Below are 23,587 nucleotides of genomic sequence, written 5' to 3' on the forward strand. Positions count from 1 at the left end.
TTATAAAATGCAGTTGCTTACTAAGACATCAGATTTTTGCATGAAATTTAAATCCAATTTGGTGGTCAGTTTTACAGAGCATACATGCCCACTCCTTATAAAAAAAAAAAGTGTGCAATGACAGACCTATGCCAAATAATTCTCCAGTGAGAATTAAGAGGGGTGTGTAAACTACCAGGACTAGTGCTGCCCAGTGACTGCTATCATTGTTATATAGAAATACTATTGTTACTCTTCTACTAGGCCGCTCTCTAAGAATCATGTCGTTTATATATAAGCGAACAATTACTTTTGTAATAAGGACACTAAGTATTCTGGGAAAAGAAGGCAATCACAGAGCTGGCAAAATTCAGGAATGGCAGTCATGTTCTCCACTTGAGCCTGTCAGACACCCCAGTATGGCAGAAACTTTGAACTGAGCCATTCTGAACAGCATAATAGAGCTACTTCTGTGATGGAAGAGAAAGATGTACTACAGGATTATTTTAGAGGATGCCACAGAGTTGCACACCAAAAAACTGAAGGGGGAAAAAAACAGTATGTTTTCAGGAGGAAAAATCACTCTGCTTAGAAACTACCATATTTTTCTACACTTTGAAAACCACCAGAAAGTGTCAGAAATCTCAGATTGAAGGTGAAACACACTGACAGGTTTGTGCTTTTCTGGTAATTTCTAACCAGCCTTCTTTTCACACATTTGTTGAATAACACCCCCTAAATCCATCCAGGAACGTTTCTGGGCACTTTATCATCTGATTACATGTCTGCCCTATCATGTTCGAGCAAACTCAAACCTGAATTCTCACGCCCAACAAATTTGAAATAGTTCATTTTCATTGAGTTATTTCTGCGACCAAAGTAGCAAATATACATATTAAAGAAATTGTATCAAAAATAAGATAGTCCGACAACAGAGGAATGAATATAAAGTAATATAATGGGCACCTCTTTTCTGTAGATGGTTTTTAAAGAACTGAGCATCCACAACTATCCTTTTAGTTTGCAGAATACGATGATCTTGTGGAACTGGCCCCAGATAATCTTCCATTTGTGCAAGAGTATGGAAGACATCAGGTATAGTAAACTCAATTCCAAATGGCGAAAGTAAGTGTAAGATACCGTGAGTGGAGAAGAGGTAAAAGATGACTCTGTTTTCTCAAGAATTTGTGCCTTTTTATTTTCTAATGGAGAGTAACCAGTATTGTTACACTCTTGTAAAATATTGTCAAGGTGTTGTACAAAGGGACTTTGTTTGACATTGTTTTCCAGAAGTTTCTACCTACAAAGGGCATATAGTAAGGCCGCATATTCTCCTTCCCCTGGCCATTTTGCCAAAGAGAACAGCTTGGAGAACACTTTGGTCCAAAGAACTAAACATCCTGGAAGCGACCGGGTGACAGGGAGAATCTCGTAATCTGTGGGGAGGGAGAGCTCTGGCTTCTGTCACACAGAGCCCACCTGCGGAGAAGAGGGGTGTTTATGGAAGTCCCACTAAGCGAAGAGACATCTGGCTTTGTCTGGCTGTGGATGTTTGATTTTCTAAAGTCCAGCTTTTGTAGATCAATACTATTAAAAACCCAGTAGTCAGGACTTTGTATCACGGTTCTTAGCTCTCCTCTGGAGAGAAAGCTTAAGTCATTAGTCACTGTGTCAAAACATCTAAATGTGTTGGATATGGTGGTGCATATAATCACAGCACAGCACTGGAGGCTGAGGCAGGAGGATCGCTACAAAGTTGAGGCCGGCTGGAACTACATGGGAAGCTCCAGGCCACCAGCTCAGAAAGAGAGCATCTCAAAGACTGCCAAAGGGTATCTCTGACCTCTGACCTCTGCCACATAGCATCCATCAAAATATCATCCGATCCAAAATCAGCTCACATACAACCTTGGACATTGTCTGTAACCTCTCAGACATTAGATGTTTATCCGTGACTCTTAACCCGTTTACCTTTCAGAAGTAAGGTGCCATCCTTTGTCTGTGCTCAAAGGACAGACCCATTGCTCATGTGGCTAATTTTCTAATGTGGTAGTTAAGAGCATAGTTTTCAAGGTATCTTCACCATGTGTGGCTCTGGAGCTAACAATGTAGGCAACACATTAAAGTCCCTGTTCTCACATAGCTTAGTCTGAGAGGATGAGGCAGACTCTAAATCATCCTGCACATAGGATAGATCAGCAAGATAAATAAACTAAAGGAAAATTCCTGGCACTATGTAAACAGCAAGGCAGCTCACTGGAGGATCAGAAAATCCCACAGAGAAAGTTCCTCCAAAGCCGTGACCTTAACAATATTCTATCACAGAGCAACACACATCCCAACAACAATGGCTGAGAAGGTTGTTTAGAGAAACTCATACACGGGAAAACCATTTTCCGTGAAACTCTCTGTATTTTTGCCTTGACTTCAATGACTACGTTATGTCATAGTATGGAAGCAACATGATTCTCTGACTGAGAACATGGGGGTTTTGCCTTGAGATAGTAAGCCACATGCAGCTAAAATATGACTGTCTCTGTGACTTTCTTCTGCAGAGAAGCCTTCCTGAGGAATCCGGAGAGGAGATGGTGAGTTTGCTTTGGTTGCGTCACAGATTTGGTGTGTGAGTGATTTTCCTGTTATCCATTACCTGAAACCAATCCAGGTGTCTCCTTTGCTCTGTCACTAGAGGTATTTACCTAACTTTTGAAACTTTCCCTTGCCCAATTCTGTTTGGAAGTACTTCTGAAACACAGTATTGAAGAGCACAGTGCTCGCAGGCAGGGAAGATGCTACTGAGGCTCACATGCCTTTCCTGTCTTCTCATGTCTTACTAATGATGTACATTTCACCCAACAATATTTAAATACCAACTTAAAAGCTTTGGTTTAAAAACATGACACCTGATAGCTGTGGCTATGGGAAGCCACATGGCCCAAGTTCCTTAAAGGTCCAGAGTAGGCCTGGTCACAAGAGAACACCCAACGGGAATGGTGTGTATTGCTGTGTTGTTCTGAACTGAGAGTTCCCACCTCCCCTTGGAGCAGGAGGAAGGGGAAATAAATTGACCTGGATTCCATCTTAGCCTGAGATAGGCAGGGGGCTAACTAATTGGAAGCATTAGCCTTGGACAGCAAAATCTGTGGGATGAGACCCAGTAGTGAAATAAAACAAACCTTAGAGGAAGAAAAGGCAAAATCTAGCAGGGCACCCATTGCCACAGGTCTGAAGGACCGTGCAGCTCTCAGAGACATCCTAAAGGAGAGATTCTTCATACCTTTCCTGTGAGCATACCAATGCAGTGCTCTGTTTTGTTTGTTTATGCGAAGGCATAACACATAGCAGAGGAAAAAGGAGCCCCAAGGTATTGGTAAGTAAGCAACTGCATCAAAACATCCTTTCCAGGACAATTCTGTTAACTGTGTGCAGCCACCAGTTTCCCTTAGCTTGTTTAATACAGGAAAAGAAGCGAGGACTGAAAACGTGATAGTGAAGACGAGACTGGAGGAAAGAGTGGAGTTTGCGGGTTACATATGGAGTTTATCCCATAGCACCCCTGCTGTGGAGGGGGAGGGAGGGAAGGTGGGAGGGAGGGAGGGAGATAGGAAAAGCAGAAAGAGAAAGTCAGAGGGACATCTTGTAATAATGATCAATCGCTCTCTGTGGGGTGTTTCAAGAAGTTAAAAGATTGCTTAACAATACCTGAGTTATGTATTTACCAAACTTCCTAGTAAAAGACACAGCTTGCAGCGTCATCTACATAGTGTTTTCCATGTGAGCTTCTTGTTACTACAGTTCCACTTTCTTGCCAATTCCAGGACACTGTGGATCCAGTGACTCTTTATAGTTACAAAGTCCAGTCCACTATCACTTCTCGGATGGCCACAACTAGCATCCAGAGCAAACTGGTGAACAATTCCCCATTGCCACAAAATGTTGTGTTTGACGTTCAAATCCCCAAAGGAGCCTTTATCTCCAACTTTACCATGTGAGTAACTCCTACTTGGAAGCAGGAATTGGATGTTCCGGGAATCCAAAGCCCTCCTGGTACAATAGGCCTTAGCGGGGACACCTGGTACAATAGGCCTTAGCGGGGACACCGATCTACTGGCTCTTACTTCCTGATCTAGAGACGTGCTTTGAGTCACTATGAGATGGGTCCTTGTCATTGTTTTGAGTGTGTGTGTGTGTGTGTATGCACATGTGTGTCCATGTGTGCATTCATGTGTGGGAAGAGATCAACCTCAGTTGCATCTTTTATTTGAGATGAGATTCCTTGCCGGTCTGAAACTCACCAAGAAAGCTACCCTAGCTCCAGGGATCCACGGGGATTTCCATCACCAGTGCTGGAAACCCAAGCATGTGTCACCATGCCCAGTCTATATGCAAGTGCAGTGTCCAACTCATATTTACACAGCAAGAGCTTTACTGACAGAGCCATCTCTCCATCCCCTGCTTCTCTTCTCTAACACACTGAAGCAATTGGAAGACTCTTACTATGGTAGCCTTCCTTCTACTTGCTCACATTTGTATGTGATGTCTTTGTGAGAGACAGGCATATGAATCCTATAGGATACCATATGAGTATACTTGTAAAAAGTCGGTGCTTATATGTAACACATTTCTTTGGGAGGAAGGAGTTGAGAACCAGCAATTAAACCCAGTGTCTTATCCAGGGTTTGGATTTCTCTACGACATCCCTGACAAGTGGATTATGAAGGTTAGACTTGAATTTCCCCTTCATCGCAAATGCACTGCTTCCCAGGGTGACCAACTCAATGGCTGGTAGCGCTGTTAGAATTATTTCTTACACTTCATCTAAAGTGTTTCTATTTTCTACCCAGTGACTCTGTTACTCACATGCTCACATTTTAAAGCTCGACTACAAAGCAGATGTTAAAGTGCGCATGGGAGAAATGCCATGAGAGCTGAGATGGGCTTTCTAATAATTGAGGTGAGGGGCAAGAGGATACGAATGGATAAGGCTGGCCCCGTGCTTATAGCAAGTGCTAGGCATGTGCTCATGGTGCCCTCTTGTACCATTCTCTTTATATTTTATGATTTTGAACTTTGTCTTAATAAAAGAAGTTAACAGCTCTACTATTATTCATAGCTAAGCCCATTCTCCATATGAGTCATTTGTGTGTTAAAACTAAATAATGTTCCCATAGATGGTTGGAAGGGGTGTCAATCTCCTGGACACCCATGTGGCTGTCTCTACAGCATTCTTGTTGGTCAATGACCCTCTTAGACCACCTGGAACACAGCATATTGCTCTGCATACAACCTCAGATTTTTTTTCTTAATGAAGACCTTATGTTGAATTACGTCTCATTTGTTTTTTCCTTTTATACACCAAGGGGATCAATGAATGGTATTTGTCAAATACAAGGATTAGTTTGCACATGTTTGACTAACAAGTGCTTTGACCGATTAAAGAAGCTGTAGATCTATTGTAACTATCCTTTTTTGAATTATTTAATTATATTTATGCTCTTCTCTCTCTCTCTCTCTCTCTCTCTCTCTCTCTCTCTCTCTCTCTCTCTCTCTCTCTCTCTCGTGTGTGTGTGTGTGTGTGTGTGTGTGTGTGTGTGTGTGTGTGTGTGTGGTATATGCATGTCCATTTCATCTAGATATTTTTGGGTTCCATTTTCCCTTCATTTATTTTCTTCCTTCTTTCCCTTCTTATCTCATTGGAAAATTGAGGTAGCAAAAGACGACATCGTGAAATGTATGTTTATTTTGGTCTGCTTTTACTTGGGTTGAATTTTTAGACTGGAGAAGATTCCATGGGCTATGCAGACCTTAGAATCAGGCAAAATATTGTTCTACTTTTAATTAAGACCCCCCCCAGCCGGGCAGTGGTGGCGCATGCCTGTAATCCCAGCACTCTGGGAGACAGAGGCAGGCAGATTTCTGAGTTCGAGGCCAGCCTGGTCTACAGAGTGAGTTCCAGGACAGCCAGGGCTATACAGAGAAAACCTGCCTGGAAAAAAACAAAAATCCAAAAAAACAAAAACAAAAACAAAGACAAAAAAAGACACCCCCCCCCCAAATGCATGGTGATGGAAGATGACTGTGTCTCTAGAGAACTGTTCAACTTTAAGCCTCTCTGTGACTTGATGAGAAGAGACACTGGACTTCGCTTTCATTCCTGAGAGGGAGAATTCAACCTACCAGTTTTAGCCGAACACCTTCTTTCTTTTCTACAAGACTATTTTTAATTCTTATGTCTTCTGAGGATGGTCTGATAACACAAATGAAAATTAACTAACAAATGGCTTATTAGCCACTTTTCCTAGGCCACATTTAAAGGGCATATCCACTCCCCAATGCTTCACCCAAAATCTATGATTTGAACGTAGAAAAGTTTAAACACATAATAGTACATAAGAGAAACCCACGGAGCTGGAACCCAACTCAACTTCCCTCAAATTACAGTCAGATGAGAGAGTCTTGTCTATAAATTATTCAAAGATCACTTGTCTTGCTTCCTGCAGATTCAAAGTGCTCGTTGCCCTCATTCATGAAATCTAATTGATTGCTTGTTCTTGTTAGTTTCCCTAAGACTACTAATGTGGCGCACTGTTGACTTCTGTCTATTCCAGGACTGTGAATGGCGTAACATTTACAAGCTCCATTAAAGAGAAAACTGTGGGCAGAGCTCTTTATTCACAGGCAAGAGCAAAAGGCAAGACGGCCGGATGGGTGAGGTAAGGACTGAGGATCGGGGCTCTCCATCTCGCCTCTCCACCTGGTTCCCTGCTGCTCCGTTCCTCACAGGGCACACCAGGCTCCAGGAGGACTGGGAGCCTCCGAACATGGCCAAGTCCTGTAGTCTGATAATAGAATTAGTTGTCACGATATCTGTTTCCCTAAAGATCTCTTTTCTATCAGTGCGGTTTGAAAGTTTTACATGCTTTTGTGTGTGTGTGTGTGTGTGTGTGTGTGGGTGTGTGGGGGTGAGACTTGTCTTGCAAGTAGTTAGACTTTCTGCAAATAACCCCATCCCACCCCAAAAATGAAGAGATGTGAACTGTAGGAATATTGTATCCATGTTATTGTTACAAAGCATATGCAGGGGCTGGAGAGATGGCTCAGTAGTGAAGAATACTTGGCTGCTCTTCCTGAGGACACAGGTTCAAGTCTCAGCACCCAGATAGTTGCTCACAATCATTAGAAATTCCAGGTCTAGGGAATCCAACTCTCTCTTCTGGCCTGCACAGGCACAACAGACATGTTGTACACAGACACACATGCAGGTAAAACACTAATACATGTAGACCAAAAAATATCAAAAGGAAAGGCTTGGAAATTATTTTAATGGGTTATTCTGCTTTATTTTTATGGGGCATGGCTTTTAAAGCATCAACCACACACACAGCTTCTGGTGTACTTTTTCTTTCTATTTTATATATAACTCATCTGAAAAAAAGTGACTGTTGACGCCAGGGGAAATGACACAATTCCTAAAGTCTTGCCTTACAAACACAAGATCCTGAGTTCAATCCTCTAGACCCTCTATAAAACGCTGAAATGATGACATCCACTGGTAATCCCTGTGCAAGGGGGCAGAGGCAGGAGGATCCCTGGAACTCACTGGCCAGCCAGCCTATCCTAATTGGCAAGATCTAAGCCCATGAAAAACCTTGTCTTATCTACACAGTGGGTAGATGGCTTTGCTAAAGGGCAGTACCTCCGGGCTTTGAAGGACTAGAGGAAGACTCAGAGGTTAGGACCACGCACTGCTCTTCTAGAGGACTTGAGCTTGCTTCTCAGCACTAATACTGAGTGACTCACAGTCCTGGTAACTCCAGATCCATGGGATACACTGCCCTCTTCTGGCTCCAACAGGCACTGCACACATGCGTGTATACTCACATACATACACATACACATACACATCCCCAACACATTCACATACACATACACATACACATACACACACACACACATTCACATACACATACACATACACATACACACACACACATACACATACACACACATACACATTCACATACACATACATTCATATACACATACACATAATTGTTTTAAAAATATTTAAAACATAACTGAGGATGTACTCTGGTACACACAAACAATTATTTTCATACACATGAAGAGACAGACAGAAAGACACCCACCATGAAAAATAAGTAAAATTTTAAAATAAAATAAAGCAAGCCTTTCAACCCAAAGCTTCAGAGAATACTCAGCATAGGATTTCCTCTTCATCCCACATACATCATCTTCTTCCAAATCTCTTCTGTCTCCTCCTCTCCATCCTTAAACTGACCTACACTAGAAAATCCCTTCATTTCACTCGCACATTTCTTTTTTTTAATTTTTAAAATGATTTATTTATTATATGTAAGGACACTGTAGCTGTCTTCAGACACCAGAAGAGGGCAGCCGATCTCATTACAGATGGTTGTGAGCCACCATGTTGCTGGGATTTAAACTCAGGACCTCCAGAACAGTCAGTGCTCTTAACCGCTGAGCCATCTCTCCAGCCCGTATTTCTTTTATTAGCAGAATACATTGTATGTCAACTCTGCACCCAGCTCTGTTAAAGGCAACATAAAGACAAGCACTGTCACACACACAGAGCACATAGGATTGTGGGCAGTGCTAATGGACCCAGGGGTTTCTGACTCCTGTGTGTGAAATTCTGTAGGGAGATCCAGAAAAATTCTCACAGGGGAATGGTAGTTCAGCTGAGCCCAACCAGATACACAGAGTCCAGCCACATGGAGGAAGGAGAAAAGGCCGAGCAAAGGGGCCACTCTACAACTGTGGAGTGTTAACCGTCCTTGGACCTCCGGTGAACTTTGGTGGCATCTAACATGTATTGGTTTCTTGATGCTGGGTCTATGTACAAATATATGTATATGTATGTGTATGTGTATGTGTATATGTACATATGTACATATATACATATATAAATATATACATATATATACATATACTTACACATATGCATATGCATATGCATACATATACGCATATGCATACATATACGCATACATATACACATATGCATACATATATGCATATGCATACGCATACATATACGCATACGCATACACATATGCACACACACACACACACACACACACACATATACTCATCCTCCTCCTGCCTCAGCCTGCTAGCCTCGGGCATTACAGTCATGTGCTCTGCCCCCTGCTTGCCTTCCTTCCTTTTTATCAATCAGACCTTGTTGTCAATTCACTTGTTGATTCCACAACTGTCTTTGTAAAAGAATTGTTTCCCTGGGTATTACACACTTATCAGAAAACCTGGAACTTAACTTCTAGACCACTCCTTATATAATATGGCCTCTCTCAGTGTGTTTTGTCTAGAATGTTTGTACCAGGTATATTCAGTTTTTTCTTCCATTATTGAACATCCCACACTATGTCTTTGAACCCAAAGTAGCTAATTATACAGAATCCTACCCTCACTAATCATTTAATTCTAAAACCTTTTCACTCAAGTGTGGATGCACTTTAATCCCAGAACTTGGGGCTGGAGAGATGGCTCAGCGGTTAAGAGCACTGACTGTTCTTCCAAAGGTCCTGAGTTCAAATCCCAGCGACCACATGGTGACTCACAACCTTCTGTAAAGAGATCTGACGCCCTCTTCTGGTGTGTCTGAAGACAGCTACAGTGTTCTTAGAGATAATAATAAACAGATCTTTAGACCAAAGCTAGCAGGGCCGACCGGAGCAAGTGAGCAAATTCCCAGCAACCACATGATGGCTCACAACCATCAGTACAGCTACAGTGTACTCATATACATAAAAAATAAATACATCTTTAAAAAAGAGGGGAAATACACACACACACACACACACACACACAACCATCACAAAAAAATCCCAGAACTCCAGCAGCGGGGTCTCTGTGAGTTCAAGGCTTGATCTACATACACAGTGACTTCCAAATTAGGGATACACAGTGAGACTTGGTCTCAAAAGAAATAAGATCATCCATCCATGCACATTCAGGAACACACACACCATTCCATGTGAATCTTGATGCTGGATTCAACCTCACTGGAAAATCTTGCTGCTTCCTCTTTTAAAACCTAAGTAAGAACCTCAAAAGCAAACACGATACTGGATTTGACAGTGACTTAACAAGGCCTTACATTGGAAATACAGATTCAGGGCTAAAAACACGGATGTTTGATGCTTGGTAGACCTCCCAATACCTTAAGTTGAGCTTAAGTCTCGGAATACAGTGTAGGGACAAAGTACCATCTTTGGAGACACCTACGCTTCTGTTGCTCCTGGTTCTACAGCTGACTAGTTGTGAGCCCTCTCGAGCAGGCCCCTTACCCTCTATGAGCCTCACCTGTCATCTGAAGGTAATGACGTCAGCTTACATTAACTGCTACATCAGAAATGATACCTGTTGACTTCCTCACAGACCAGTGCCGAGTCAGTGGTCCTTTGACAACTGACACTTTAATCAGTGAGAAGCCTAATCAATCAACTAATAAATAGACCCGACGGGAAAGATTGAAGTTCTTGGTTTGATTAAATTTATCTTCAACTTCCACTTTTCCTTGATGAACAAAGTTCATGAACAACCAAGCAGGTCTGATCGCCCAGGATAAAGACGAGAACTCTCTGTCTAAATGTTGTGTCTCGAGAAACTTCTTCTTCATGCACGTGTCTGCTTGTGTTGGGGTCTCTGGCATCTAGGAGCAGAACTCTCGATTTGGAGAACTTCAACACCGAGGTGAACATCCCGCCTGGAGCAAAGGCGCAGTTTGAGCTTCATTACCAAGAAGTGAAGTGGAGGAAGCTGGGCTCCTACGAGCACAAGATTCACCTGCAGCCGGGGAGGCTGGCCAAGCACTTGGAGGTGAGGGTTATTTTCTGTCGCCACCGTCGGCAGCGTTTGATGCCCTTGATTCTAAAAAGCAATGTCACGTAATAAAAAGATTCAGAGTTAGAGTCAACCATGCCATTTCTCCACAGAGTTCAATGCAAGCTTAGCTCCTTACGTGCTAAAGCATTCCACTGCTCGCTCGCTGTAACAACTTACCTCAAACTGTGTAACCTAAAACTACAGAGATCTGTTCTCTCAGGATCAAGCAGTAGTCTGCAATCAAGACATAAGCAGATTGCCTATGGATTGTCCATAGACTGGGAGGAAGGATTGGTTCTTGGGAAACTTGAATTCCAAGATGGCCAACGAGAACACGCGCTGTTCCCTGCTTCTTGTATCTCCCAGGAGCTGGCAGCCCCTGGCCTTGCAGCATTCTGCTCTCTACTGTTCGTCCTCTGAGCGCTCAGGTCTCCTTCTGCCGTCCCCTTCCTGGAGTTAAGAGCCAAGCAGCAGAGGATGAGTTCACCCTCAGGATGCTTAACTAAGTCACATCCCTAGAGACTCCTTCCCAAATAAGTTCAAATTCAGATTCCAGGGTTTGAGTAATGTGCCCTGCAGAGGGAACCACCACTCACCCCATAAAATTAACCTTCAGGGTAAAGGTGTACCGAGTCTCCACTTTCTTACCTGTGAAAGACAAGATTTGAGATTTGAGTCTCCAAGCTACCAAAAATTATAAACGAGATGAACTACTTTGCCTGTAAAATATTTAGCCTCAGGAATTTTAACATACCTAAGAGCGAAACAATACTCTGTTTTTCAAAGTATTTTATGGCACGCACACACATTCTCATACATATAAAATGAAATAAATAAATCTTTTACAATGTTTCACAGTGCTTTAGCATTCTGTCAGGGGGCTCTTAGAAGACCTATAATATGGTGGCCAGCTCTATGCAGAAGGAAAATAGATGACTGATCTCCCTTTATACTAATTTCCTGTCTTGAAAACTCACTCACTCAACAATAGCAGCATCCATCCCTTCCAAGATGATACCCAATCTCCTTGCATAAGGCCCCCGTCTCTTGTTTGTGAGTGTAGGGGGTGTATGAGTGCGCTCATGGGTAAACTCACCTATGTGTGTGCAGGCAAAAGTCAGAGGTTAACTTTGGGTATTTTCTGTTGCTTTCCACATTTTCTTTAGAGACAGGGTCTCTTCCTGAACCTAGAGCACACTGGCCAGTGGGTCTCTAGGAGTTCCAGACAGGAACTCCTGTCTCCCAGTGCTGAGGTTCTAAGTGCATGCTACCGCATCCAGATTTGACATGAGCAATGGGGATTAGAACTTAAGTCCTCAAGCTTGCCTGGGAAAGCACTTAACCCACTGAGCCATCTTCAGCCTGAGGCCCAACCCACTTCAATGCCGCCCCAGTTAGCAAGGTTTCCAGCATATGACCATACTAATGTTGAGTCCTGATGGGTAGTGTTAATTGTTACCTTGATAGAATCTAGGCACACAGAAGAATTATCTTGATTATTATATTAACTAATGTGGAAAGACATATCTTAGCTGTGGATGGGGACAGTCCCTGAGCATGGGACTCTGGCCTATGCTAAGTGGAGCTGGATTAAAGTACAGTCAGTGGCTTGTGTTCATCCCTTTCTGTTTCCTGATTGGGTGTCATCTGATCTACGTCATCAAGCTCCTGATGCCTCTTCTTGCCCACCGTGATGAACTGTGGCATGAACTGTGAGCAAAAAAAAAAAAAAAATCCAGTTCTCCCTTCAGTTGCTCTTGTCAGAGTGTTTTATCACAGCAACAGAAAAAGAAACTGAGTCATGTGTCCACACCATAGTCGGGAGAAGTAAACCCTGGGATAAATGAGGTGACACAAAGTTGGAATCCAGGGAAGTTAAAGGACTTCCCAGAGTGACCACAGCACTATGCTCAGGAAACTGGGAGATTAAAAGGGGGGGATCAGAGAGCTTGAGAGTGAGTTCCCTTTCCCACTTTAAAGATCTCTAAAGACTTTTGATTCTGTCGTTTCTTGCCTCTTTAGGTAAATGTGTGGATTATCGAACCTCAAGGAATGAGATTTCTTCATGTTCCTGACACATTTGAAGGCCATTTCCAAGGTGTCCCAGTCATAGCCAAAGGACAACAGAAGGTATTAGATGCAATGTTCATTGCCAGCTATCCCAGTGGTCACAGGGTTCCGGCTCTTTTTCTCCTGTGCTCTCACAGTGGGGTGGGGGAGGGAGTAGCCTGATGAGCTGAGGTCAAAGGCTAGAGTTTTCTATTAAATATACAAAGCAACACTCCTAATTATGTAATTTCATTGTATCCATTTTGGAACCTTCTTTTCCCCATGAGACAATTTTCACATAAAGAATTTTCATATATCACAAGACATATTCACTTTAACTGTCTTTGCCATACTGGCCAATAAGAAACAACTATGAAATGGCCAGAGTCCTCTAAGAATGTACACAGACTCTTTCCAGAGTGGGAGCCGTTCCTTCCATAGTGTCTAGTGGGAAACCCTTTGGATCTCTTTTTTAAAGGCCTGATAGCTGGAAAACTGTACCGCAGTCTGTCGGATGCTCCAGCCAATTGCTCTAACTCTCACTTCCATGAGTATTAGGCCAGTGGATGCTGTCAGCACTGTTCTGTATGACAAGTAGAGGCAACTGCTACCCACCCCAGTCAGGAGCTGGGAGCAAAGATCAGCTTCTGATGTCTGTCCTTCGCAGGCGCATGTCTCCTTCAAGCCTACAGTAGCACAGCAAAGAAAATGCCCCAACTGCACAGAGACTGCAGTGGATGGAGAGCTGGTCGTGATGTATGACGTCAACAGAGAAGAGAAGGTCGGGGAACTGGAGGTGAGTGCTGATAGGCTCTAGAACCACCAAGCTGAGGCTGAAAAGCCCTCCTCACTGTCAGACAAAGTCCTTGGCTTGCGAGTGGCTCCTGGTTGTCAGGGGAAGGGTTCAGGATGCAGAGAAAAGACTAGAACCATAATTTTCTGATATGCATCCAAAAATTATCCATTATACTATGAAAAAAATAAAAGGAGCTATAGAGATTGGCTAGTTGGTTAAAATACTTGTCAGGCAAGTGTGAAGACCTGAATTCTACCCTTAGAACATACATAAAGAATTTGGGTATGGGTGGCATCCTGTCCTAGTTTTATTTGTTATTGTGATAAAATACTCTGATGTAAAACTTAGAGGTGAAAAGAGATCTTATTCATCTTACAATTTCAGGTTATAGTTCCTCGTAACAGGTAAGTCACAATGACAAAAGCTATTCACAACACACCCAGAGTCAAAAGCAGAGATAACTGGATGTATACTCACTCACTTGCTTCCTTACTTGAGCTGAGCTAAATTTCTCTACTCTTGTACAATTCAGAATCCCTCTGACAAGGGGATGGCAATGCCCACAGTGGGCTGAGTCTTCCCACAACAGTTAACTTAAGACAACCCCCCCCCCCACATACACACAGACATGCCCATAGGCCAACCCAATGTGGACTGTTTGAGACTCTCTCCTTCGATCACTATAAATTCCATCAAGTTGACAGTTAAAGTGACCATCAAGCAGGTGTTTGTTCCCCTGTCCCCCACTGAGTCTAACTCCCTCAATGGTAGACTGTGCCGAACATCTCTCTCAGGGTCTGGTGAGAATGCTATTTCTTGGGAGACTTCCTTCGTAATCAGATCAGTTAGCATGCTGTGCTGAAAACACTTGGTAGCTGTCTGTATCCTTGCTGGTTGAGTCCTGCGCAGGCAGAGACCGCCTGACTCACCATTGTTTAGCGGTGCAAGCTGCAATGGAGGCTGGAGATGACCGGATGAGGCGGAATAGGGCAGAATGGAGCAGATTGGCATGGGAAAGCAGAACGGCGCAGACTCCCAGAACAGAGGAGCAAGAGAACCATCAGGAGAAGAGAAGGATGGGCGCATTCCAAGCTTCCACTTCTGCCTTGTCATGGTCATGGACATGTTTGCTTCTCCTGTAGCCTATCTCTCCTCTGTGGTCTCCAGCCTCCATTCCAAAGACCGCTCATCATCTGACTCATACTCGAAGGTTTTGATTTTGTGTGTGTGTGTGGTTTCTTCTCTTAGGTATTTAATGGATATTTTGTGCACTTCTTTGCGCCTGAGAACCTGGACCCAATTCCCAAAAACATCCTTTTCGTTATTGATGTCAGTGGCTCCATGTGGGGAATTAAGATGAAGCAGGTAAGGGCTCCGTGCGCGTGGGCTGGCGGGGAGCTCCGCCCTCTTTGTTCTCTTTTAATAACACAGTTATTATAAGTTATTATAAATAATAAGTCAGTGTTCCCTCTGTCCCCACACTTGGGGCTAAAACTCAGGAACTGTACTCACTGATCCTCCCTTCCCAAAGTTGGGAGGTATTGTATGTCCACTGGGCTTCTATGAAAACCACTGCTTCCTTGTAAAAATCCTTCTCATCTCCAAGTTTTCTCCTCTCTCTTCTCTCACCTGCTGTTTTATTTTCTTGTTCTATGTCGCAAAGCTCGCCCTTTGAACAGTTTCGTCTTTACATAGTGTGTTCTCTTTCTGATCACTGTCGCAGCATAGTGTTTAGCTTTAGTGCATCGCCATTAGTACAAGTAACTTGAAACATCCTCATAAATGTGTCATGAGTGTGAGTGTGTGTGTGTGTGTGTGTGCGCGCGTGCGCACACGTGCACACACACAATGTACATGTGAGTTTCTATGTAGTGCACATGAAGGCCAGAGATGGACTTTTGGCATCGCCTACTACTCCCCACCTTATCTTTGGAGACAGAGTCTCTTCTCCAAACCCAGAGTGTGACATTTTAGGCTAGGCTGGCTGGCCAGTGAATCCTTCCTTGGACATCTGCCTATCTCTGCCCCCTCAGTGCTGGGGTAATATGGGCACACCACCACACTTGTCTTTTACATGGGTGTCAATGATCCAAATACAAGCCTTCATACCTTCATAGCAAGCTCTTTACCCATTTAACCACCTGCCTCCCTGTCTGTAGTCTATCATTTTTATCTACATTGTCATTCCTTGGGTTGTATATACCATCTGAAGCCTTCTAGTTCAGAGATAAACATAGGATTATCCTTCTTCTTCTTCTTCTTCTTCTTCTTCTTCTTCTTCTTCTTCTTCTTCTTCTTCTTCTTCTTCTTCTTCTTCTTCCTCTTCTTCATCCTCCTTATTCTTTTTCATTTTTCAAGATAGGCTTTCTCTGTGTAGCCTGGCTGTCCTGGAACTCACTATGTAGACTAGGCCGCACACTCAAATGTCTGTCTGTCTCTGTCTCCCTAGAGCTGGGAATGAAGGCATGCACCTCCACTGCCCAGCAATAATTTCTCAATGTACCCATTAAGCCAAATCATTTGAACAATCAACCAACTATTCCTTCACTGGGAGCCATTTTTGACCACTTCATGTGATTACGATTCTGTAACAACACGAAAGACATCAGTGCCCCAGACGATCCCTGCCCATCTGAGCTTGTACTGTGCTACAGATCCTGCTGCTGATAATCTGCTGTGGTTCTTTTTATTCCGCGGGAGGCTTTCCTGTGCATTTTATAAAGTTGAGCATCATCTGTGACCTGACTCATCTGACTTCAGCAGCACAACCTACATGCTAGTTGTGACAACTAAAAATTGCATCTGGGCTGAGGAGACAGGATAATTTCTAATATCTGTAGTGTGTACAAATGATAACCTGAGTTTAATCCCCAAAACCCATGTGAAAAAAAAAATCAAGTATGGTTTTGTAATTCCAGCACTAGAGAGGCAGAAACAGACAGGTTCTTGAGTCTAACAGGCTGGCCAGCCTAGCATAATTAGGCCAGTGAAAAACCCTGTCTTAAAAATCAAAGTAGATATCACCTGAGAAATGGCACCCTAGGTTCACTTCTGGCCTCTACATGCACACATACACATGTGCATGTACAAACACACACACACACAGAGAGAGAGAGAGAGAGAGAGAGAGAGAGAGAGAGAGAGAGAGAGAGAGAACTTCATTTATTACCCTCTATTTTTAACAAAAAGTTGGCCCCCATTAACATCATTATTCTGAAACAAATTTTTATTTACCATTCCTTTCTTTCTTCCTTTCTTCACTCAACAAATACCTGTGAAATACCTACTGTGTGTCTAGAAGCTACAACAGAATGCCTAAATTTATGCTGCTTATTCTTAAAGTAGGACCTGGTGTATTTAAGAAGACAGAAAAAAAATGAGTATCCAAAGTCCAACAGGTCACATTCAGAACATAAGGGCAGGTCTGCGCTGGCTGCAGTGTTTCTTTACTAAGTTGGGCTTGAGTCAGTACACAGAGGATGAATGGGGCCAGTGATGGGCCTTTTGATTTCTCCTTTGGCTTGAATTGTATGTAATGAACCTCCCTTGCTTCTCTTTTGAAATAGACTGTGGAGGCGATGAAGACCATATTGGATGACCTAAGAACAGATGACCAATTCTCTGTAGTCGATTTCAACCATAATGTTCGAACCTGGAGAAATGATTTAGTTTCAGCTACTAAAACACAGATTGCAGATGCCAAGAGATACATTGAGAAAATCCAGCCTAGTGGAGGTGAGTGGATTTGCTCCAAAGCCTACAGGGAAACGTCTTAAAGGTTCAGTCTAGGTTCTCACAAGACCCATAGCTCCTGCTGAGTGTAGTGACGGGTATTATAAACTTAGCACTTAGAACAATGAGGTAGAAGAAGTGACGGTTCAGTGTCCCCCGAGCTACCGCTAGTTCAAGACCAGCTTGGAGTACACAGGAAAGCCTGTCTGCAACAACAACAATAACAACCAAGAATTGTTATTCTCTACCAAGCTGATATTCGCCCAATCTGCTGTAGTCTTCTTTAAACACATGCACTTATTTTTAAAAAAATTGAATAGTGCTGGTGGAGAAATAAAAACACACAATGGGTTTGTTGAGAAATAATAACACACAATACAGCTCACACATGTCTTTAAACATTTTACTGAAAAAATGTTTAGTAAGTCATTCTAGGCTTCCTTATTAACTATGTCATGTATGTATGTATGTATGTATGTATGAGTGTATGAGTGTGTGTGTGTATGTGTGTGTGTGTGTGTGTGTGTGTGTAAAATATAAATATCTTCCAGAGAATTTCAGCAAGGTCATTATGATTCCTTATATTTGTTGCCTTACAAGAGGACAGACAAATGCACTTATTGAGGATAGATTAAACTATTTACTGCACTGTGAGATCTTGATGATAAAAAAATTGTCACTTTGAAAGCAATCAAAGGAATTCAATACAGAGCAAATTATGTGTAAGAAGTTAGACAGATGAACCTGAATCCAAGTTGTGTGTGTGTATGCATGTGTGTGTACATGTGTGTGAATGTATATGTATGTGTGTATGTGTGTGTGCATGTGTACATGTGAATGTGTGTGTATGTGTGCGTGTGCATGCGTGTGTATGTGTATGTGTGTGTATGTGTGCATGTGCATGTGTGTGTATGTGTGTGTGAATGTGTGTATATGTGTGTGTATGTGTGTGTGCATATATACATGTGAATGTGTGTGTATGTGTGCATGTGCATGCGTTTGTATGTGTATGTGTGTGTATGTGTGCATGTGTGTGTATGTGTGTATGTGTGTTTGAATGTGTGTGTATGTGTGTATATGTGTGTATGTGTATGCATGCATGTATGTATGTATGTGTATGCGTGCATGTGCACGTGTGTTATGTACATGTGTGTTCACATTATATTATTTTGACAGGCACGAATATCAACGAGGCACTGCTGCGAGCGATTTTCATTTTGAATGAAGCCGGTAACATGGGATTGCTGAACCCCGACTCAGTCTCTCTGATCATTCTGGTTTCTGATGGAGATCCAACAGTGGGCAAGTATTTCCCTTGACAAATGTTTTCTCCGTTGCTTCAAGGAATGCTATTTGCTTAATGTGGGAGCAGTAATGGCATATACTATATTTCTAAAACATTTTAAACCCTGGCTTCTGCAAGGATGTCTCCTGACCCAGAAGCACCCAGAAGCAATCTTTAAAAGAAAAAATGTGAGAGAAGATTTCCTTTTGCATGAGGGAGCGCTGATGAAAAATGAAAGGTGTGGACATAGAAATAAAAATGAAGCGCAAAGGAAATCAATATATAGAGATGTGCAAAACCAGCATTATTTCAGCAGCATTAGTAAGCAGGCATTGCTCCTGAATGCCTCTGTTTCTCCCCCCCCCCCAAAAAAAAACAGGCTCAACAAAGTAAGGTTGTGCTCTTGTCTATACTGTGAGAGCTGCTAGTGTGGGATGGTAAACGCCTTTATTTCCTCAACATTGGGTCTTCACTTCCTTTCCAGCGGCCATGGGAGAAATGACAGCTGGCTTGGACAACCTTTCAGTAAATCATTTTTTCCCCTTATCTACAAAATGGTTTCAGCATCTCCCAGGTTCTATTACCTGCTGTTATTTGACGTGCGTCTTCATATTGGCGAGAATTAGGAATAACGGATGCTAGGTGGTGCAGCCCTGCCATGTGCACGAGGACGGTGTCTACCCGTGCTGTACGGATGAATAAGAGAAAAGAGAGGGAGGCAGTTATCACGATGGTAGTCTGGGGCTCAGAAGGAGGAGCAGCACCCCCTTCGTTAGCACTGACACCACCCGAGCAGTTGTTCTGTGTTTGTGGTGGAGTCCTTCTTTCCTCCATTTATATCTTGTAGCTTTTAAAATGCAAAGTTTTGAATAATATCATAAAGAATACAAGGAAATTACACACACACACATACATATGTTATGCCTGCTATCTACTCTTACTTCCGAATCACTCATTTTCTGGCTACTAGCTTCCTTAGGCCTTAGTACATCCCTCTTTTACTCTATGTACGTATTTGTGTGTGTATGTATGTGTATATATACACATACATACATAATGATGCATGCATTACACATAAGGACACCCCTACATGCATGCATTTACTTTGATTTTTCTCTTTAAAAAAAATACCTTGAGCTTGGAGAGATGGCTCAGCAGTTAAGATCACTGACTGCTCTTCCAGCGGTCCTGAGTTCAATTCCCAGCAACCACATGGTGGCATCACAACCATCTGTAATGGGATGCAATGCCCTCTTCTGGTGTGTCAGAAGACAGCTACAGTGTACTCACATGCAAAAACTAATAAATAAATAAATAAATAAATAAATAAATAAATAATTAAAAAAAAACCTCTAAAGAACTGGAGAGATGGCTCGGTGGTTAAAAGCACTTGCTTTTTGCCGTGTAGCTGGGTTTGATTCCCAGCACCTATAAGATGTCTTACCTCCATCCCTCCAGTTCCAGGGCATCTGATGTCCTGTTCTGAAGGTCACAAGACACATCTATTGTGCACACTCATGCAGTGTACATACACGCATGTATTGTTCATACTCATAAAGTAAATAAATATTTTTAAACTTAAATACCTTGGAAGGGGCTAAAGAAATGGCTCAGGGGATAAAAGTGCTTACTCTACAAGCATAAAGATCTGAGTTCGAATCTTCAGAATCCATGCACATAAAAAACTGGACATAGTGATGGAGGAGCTGTACACCTTTAATCCCAGCACACGAGCAGCGGAAGCAAGAGAATCTCTGAATTTGAGGCCAGCCTAGTCTTCAGAATGAGTTCTAGGAAACATGGAGAAAGCCTGTCTCAACAACAACAACAACAACAACAACAACTGGACATGGCTTTTCATGTCTGTAACATCAGGGTTGTGGGGACAGAAACAGGAGAGTTTCAAGAGCTTGCCAGCCTGCCTGCCTCACCAACACAGCAAGTTTCCAGTTCAGTGGGAGATGCAGTGTGAAGGCAACAAGGTGGAGAATGATAGAGGAAGAGCCTGGGTGTCAGCCCACAGACCTCTCTCTCTCTCTCTCTCTCTCTCTCTCTCTCTCTCTCTCTCTCTCTCTCTCTGACGGAAACAAAATGCAATGTCTTTGAATGTGAAAGTAGAGGAGTGGCTAATTGGAAGGAGAAAAGAAATCAACAGAAATGGGCAGTGACAAAAAGTGATAACAGGGAGACTTTGCCTGAAATACGTTATGTGCATGTAGAAAATGCCACGACAAAACTCATTATTGTTACATAAAATGATATATGATGCCGGGCGGTGGTGGCGCACGCCTGTAATCCCAGCACTCTGGGAGGCACAGGCAGGCGAATTTCTGAGTTCGAGGCCAGCCTGGTCTACAGAGTGAGTTCCAGGACAGCCAGGGCTATACAGAGAAACCCTGTCTCTGTATACCTGGCTGTCCTGGAACTATAAAAAAACCAAATCCAAAACACAAAAAACAAACAAAAAAACCAAAATAATATATGATAATAAAACATTGGAATGAGCTTGAGATTATTGAATATGAATACCTAGGGCGGCTGCATAGGATTTCCCAGCTCAGTTGCACCATAATCTAATCAAGTTTCCTCATGAGGGACCTGTTTTGAGTTGTTTCTAATACGTCACTATACCCAAGGAATGCTGCTAGACACCATTGCCGCCACTTCAAATCTTCTAGGAAAGAGTGCATCCATTTTAAAAGTTCTAAGTGTTGACTTACTGGATCAGAGGGTAAATGCAGTTTTAGTTTTGATTGATTTTAAAGATTAACCTCTTCTTACTGGTTCCTCTTGGATTTCTGTCACCACCAATTCTAGGGGAACTAAAACTGTCCAAAATTCAGAAAAATGTGAAACAGAACATCCAAGATAACATCTCCCTGTTTAGTTTGGGAATCGGATTTGACGTCGACTATGATTTTTTGAAGAGGCTGTCCAATGAGAACCGTGGTATTGCTCAGCGGATCTACGGGAACCGGGACACATCCTCCCAGCTCAAGGTAACATGTCCCATTGCTCATACCGATCCCCTCAGAAGACCCCTGAATGTGGCTCGGATTTGTCGCAGCCATATTTGCTCTTAAAGTTCCGGCATCTCTTGCGTTGCTTCTCCCACATTCCCATCGCTGCTTTCAGCGCTGGCTAAAGTAAAACAGAAAGGCCAGAGCTGAACAAGTGACTGCTCTGTGACCCAAGAGGTCTTCATCCGCCTTGGGCTTCTGCCGGCTTCCTCGTCCCACGAGCAATTGCTCATCCCGCTTTCACGGCTACCTACTTTCTCTCTGAATTGCGTTGGCATTTTAGATGTCATTCTTATAATGTAAGCCAAGTCCAACTGTGCCCTTTAAGCTTCCTTAAACAAGAGCGACTGATTGGGTGGCATGGTGACAAATGCCTTTAATTCCAACATTCAGGAAGTAGAAACAAGTAGATCTCTGTGGGTTCAAGGCCAGCTTATGTCACACAGCAAGTTCCAGGCCAACTAGGGCTACATATTCACACACACACACACACACACACACACACACACACTATTGTTTGATTGGATTTTTAAATAAAATCACTTTATTCTAATTAATATACAAACCCCTCACTCTGTTAGTTTAAGGAAGCCACTAAGCAGCTTTTCAATCCTAAACTTTATACCTCTCGTGAAGTTCTGAACAGTTAGAATGGCTATTCTGAAGCCAGAGGGATTCCCACAGGGCTCCCCACACTCACAATCAGTTACCCCTTAATTTACTTGTCCACCATATTAAGAAAAGAAAGAAAGAAAGAAAGAGAGAAAGAAAGAAAGAAAGAAGGAAAGAAAAAAAGAAAGAAAGAAAGAAAGAAAGAAAGAAAGAAAGAAAGAAAGAAAGAAAGAAAGAAAAAGAGAAAGAAAGAAAGGAAGGAAGGAAGGAGGAAGGAAGGAAGGAAACAAAGAATGAAACAAAGGGAAGAAAGAAAAGAAAAGAAAGAAGGAAAGGAAAGAAAGAAAAAAGAAAGGAAGAAAGGGTGACTGATGTGGAACTAGCAAATAATTAGCTTCAAATCAATTTTCATGATTCCTGTGTTTATTAAATGGACAAACAACTATGCCAAGGCCAGGAACAGCATTAGAAGCTTGAGCTACCTAGAAGATATGGTTCTGATTCAGGTTATTTCAACCCAGACAGCTTTTATTATAAATGCCACAAGCTTTCATTTCTGATCATAACAAAAAAAAAAAAAAAAAAAAGGCGGGGGGAGAAATTCCTTTGGCTCTTAAATTGTGGGTAATTTCCTAACTGTGTTTTTGTCTTCTGCCTAGAGTTCATGACCTTGGGTGCCCATCATCCCAGAGATCTATGCAAATAAATTAAGAGATATCTGTTACATATTGAGAAGTCTCATGGGGGAAAACACTTTAGATCTACACAGTGGTATGAAAATAACTATTTGTGCATGTTTTCCCTTTCTTATGACTTCTAGAAATTTTACAACCAGGTCTCTACTCCGCTGCTCAGAAATGTCCAGTTTAACTACCCCCAGGCATCAGTAACAGATGTCACCCAAAACAATTTCCACAACTACTTTGGCGGTTCTGAGATCGTGGTGGCAGGGAAATATGATCCCAGCAAACTGGCGGAAGTTCACAGCATTGTCACTGCGACTTCGGTACTTTTGCCTCCCTGCTTATTCTAAAATTACTAACTGGTCCCCTGATTTAGTCAGTCTCTGTGTTAACAAGCTAACATTCTGCATCTCCAAGCATTTGTGTAGAAGAGAAGTGAGAGTTCAAAGAGAAGGCATCTTTTCATCCATAATATAAAACCTCATTGTTTCACTCAAACCCAACCCCAGTGCCTGGGCTTTGTGCTCTAAGCCTACCCAGT

General features: G+C 42.5%; 1 protein-coding gene across 1 annotated transcript in view; it reads left to right on the top strand.

The window, feature by feature from the left end:
* The window catches only part of Itih2 (inter-alpha-trypsin inhibitor heavy chain 2), a 36,520-nt gene that overhangs the window by 236 nt on the left and 12,697 nt on the right, over positions 1 to 23,587 (top strand). The window contains exons 2-13 of the mRNA XM_052156640.1: positions 1,000 to 1,074; positions 2,535 to 2,567; positions 3,798 to 3,967; positions 6,588 to 6,692; positions 10,701 to 10,863; positions 12,892 to 12,999; positions 13,586 to 13,714; positions 14,963 to 15,079; positions 17,281 to 17,449; positions 18,623 to 18,748; positions 21,549 to 21,730; positions 23,184 to 23,369. Coding sequence (XP_052012600.1) covers positions 1,000 to 1,074; positions 2,535 to 2,567; positions 3,798 to 3,967; positions 6,588 to 6,692; positions 10,701 to 10,863; positions 12,892 to 12,999; positions 13,586 to 13,714; positions 14,963 to 15,079; positions 17,281 to 17,449; positions 18,623 to 18,748; positions 21,549 to 21,730; positions 23,184 to 23,369 — 1,563 coding nt within the window. The remainder of the gene's footprint in view (positions 1 to 999; positions 1,075 to 2,534; positions 2,568 to 3,797; positions 3,968 to 6,587; positions 6,693 to 10,700; positions 10,864 to 12,891; positions 13,000 to 13,585; positions 13,715 to 14,962; positions 15,080 to 17,280; positions 17,450 to 18,622; positions 18,749 to 21,548; positions 21,731 to 23,183; positions 23,370 to 23,587) is intronic.

The sequence above is a fragment of the Apodemus sylvaticus genome, chromosome 14, assembly GCF_947179515.1.
Source record: "Apodemus sylvaticus chromosome 14, mApoSyl1.1, whole genome shotgun sequence".
NCBI classification, from domain to species: domain Eukaryota; kingdom Metazoa; phylum Chordata; class Mammalia; order Rodentia; family Muridae; genus Apodemus; species Apodemus sylvaticus.